The sequence below is a fragment of the Athene cunicularia genome, unplaced genomic scaffold, assembly GCF_003259725.1.
Source record: "Athene cunicularia isolate RWA unplaced genomic scaffold, athCun1 SCF_22, whole genome shotgun sequence".
Lineage (NCBI taxonomy): Eukaryota > Metazoa > Chordata > Aves > Strigiformes > Strigidae > Athene > Athene cunicularia.
Window position 1 is genome coordinate 64,552 of NW_020799289.1, and position 701 is coordinate 65,252.

The 701-nt window shown below is 66.8% G+C and overlaps 1 protein-coding gene across 1 annotated transcript in view; it reads left to right on the forward strand.

The window, feature by feature from the left end:
- Nucleotides 1-455: 455 nt before the first annotated feature.
- Nucleotides 456-701, forward strand: part of MED29 (mediator complex subunit 29) — a 17,408-nt gene continuing 17,162 nt past the window's right edge. Inside the window, exon 1 of the mRNA XM_026867274.1 lies at nucleotides 456-496. Coding sequence (XP_026723075.1) covers nucleotides 456-496 — 41 coding nt within the window. The remainder of the gene's footprint in view (nucleotides 497-701) is intronic.

Sequence of the window (701 nt, forward strand, 5' to 3'; positions counted from 1 at the left end):
GCACAAACCTGGGGGGACCCCCACAAAACGCCCCCAACCTCCCATTTTATGGCCTGAATTGGGGTACATTGGGATTTTTTGTGGGGGGAGGCACGTACCAGTTCTGATTGAAGGGGTAAGTGATGAACTTGGGGTCAAAGGGGATGTCGGGGAGACTGTTGCAGTACTTGACCCAACAGACCACGCCCGCCCTGGGGGGATGGAAATCGGGGGGGGGAGCCCCAAAACAGCAGAAACCCCCCAAAATACAGAGGGGGTCGGATGGCGCTGGGTACCCCACAGAAGGGGCATCCAAACCCCCCTCACCTCAGGGAGCGGCCGGTGGGAGCTGGGCCTGCGGGAGGGGGAGGGCAGTGGGGGGACCCGTGACTGGGGGGGTGCAGGTGTCCGGGACCCCCGACACCACCTCCCCCCCGCGCTATGACGTCATCGATGAGCCCCAGCACTGCGCCATGATGTCACGAGAGGACACAGGCACAGGGCCCGCCTGTACGCCGTAACGTCATGAGGGGACCCCCACACCCAGAGCCACGGCAACAGACGCTATGACGTCACGAGGGCGCCCCCACGTTTCCACCACCCGCCCCGGGGCGTGAGACGTCACGGGGGGCCCCAGACCGTCCGGTTCCCTCCGCGGGCCCGCCCCCCGCCGTGACGCCGCCGCGCCCGCCATGACGTCAGACCCGTGACGCCGCCGTACC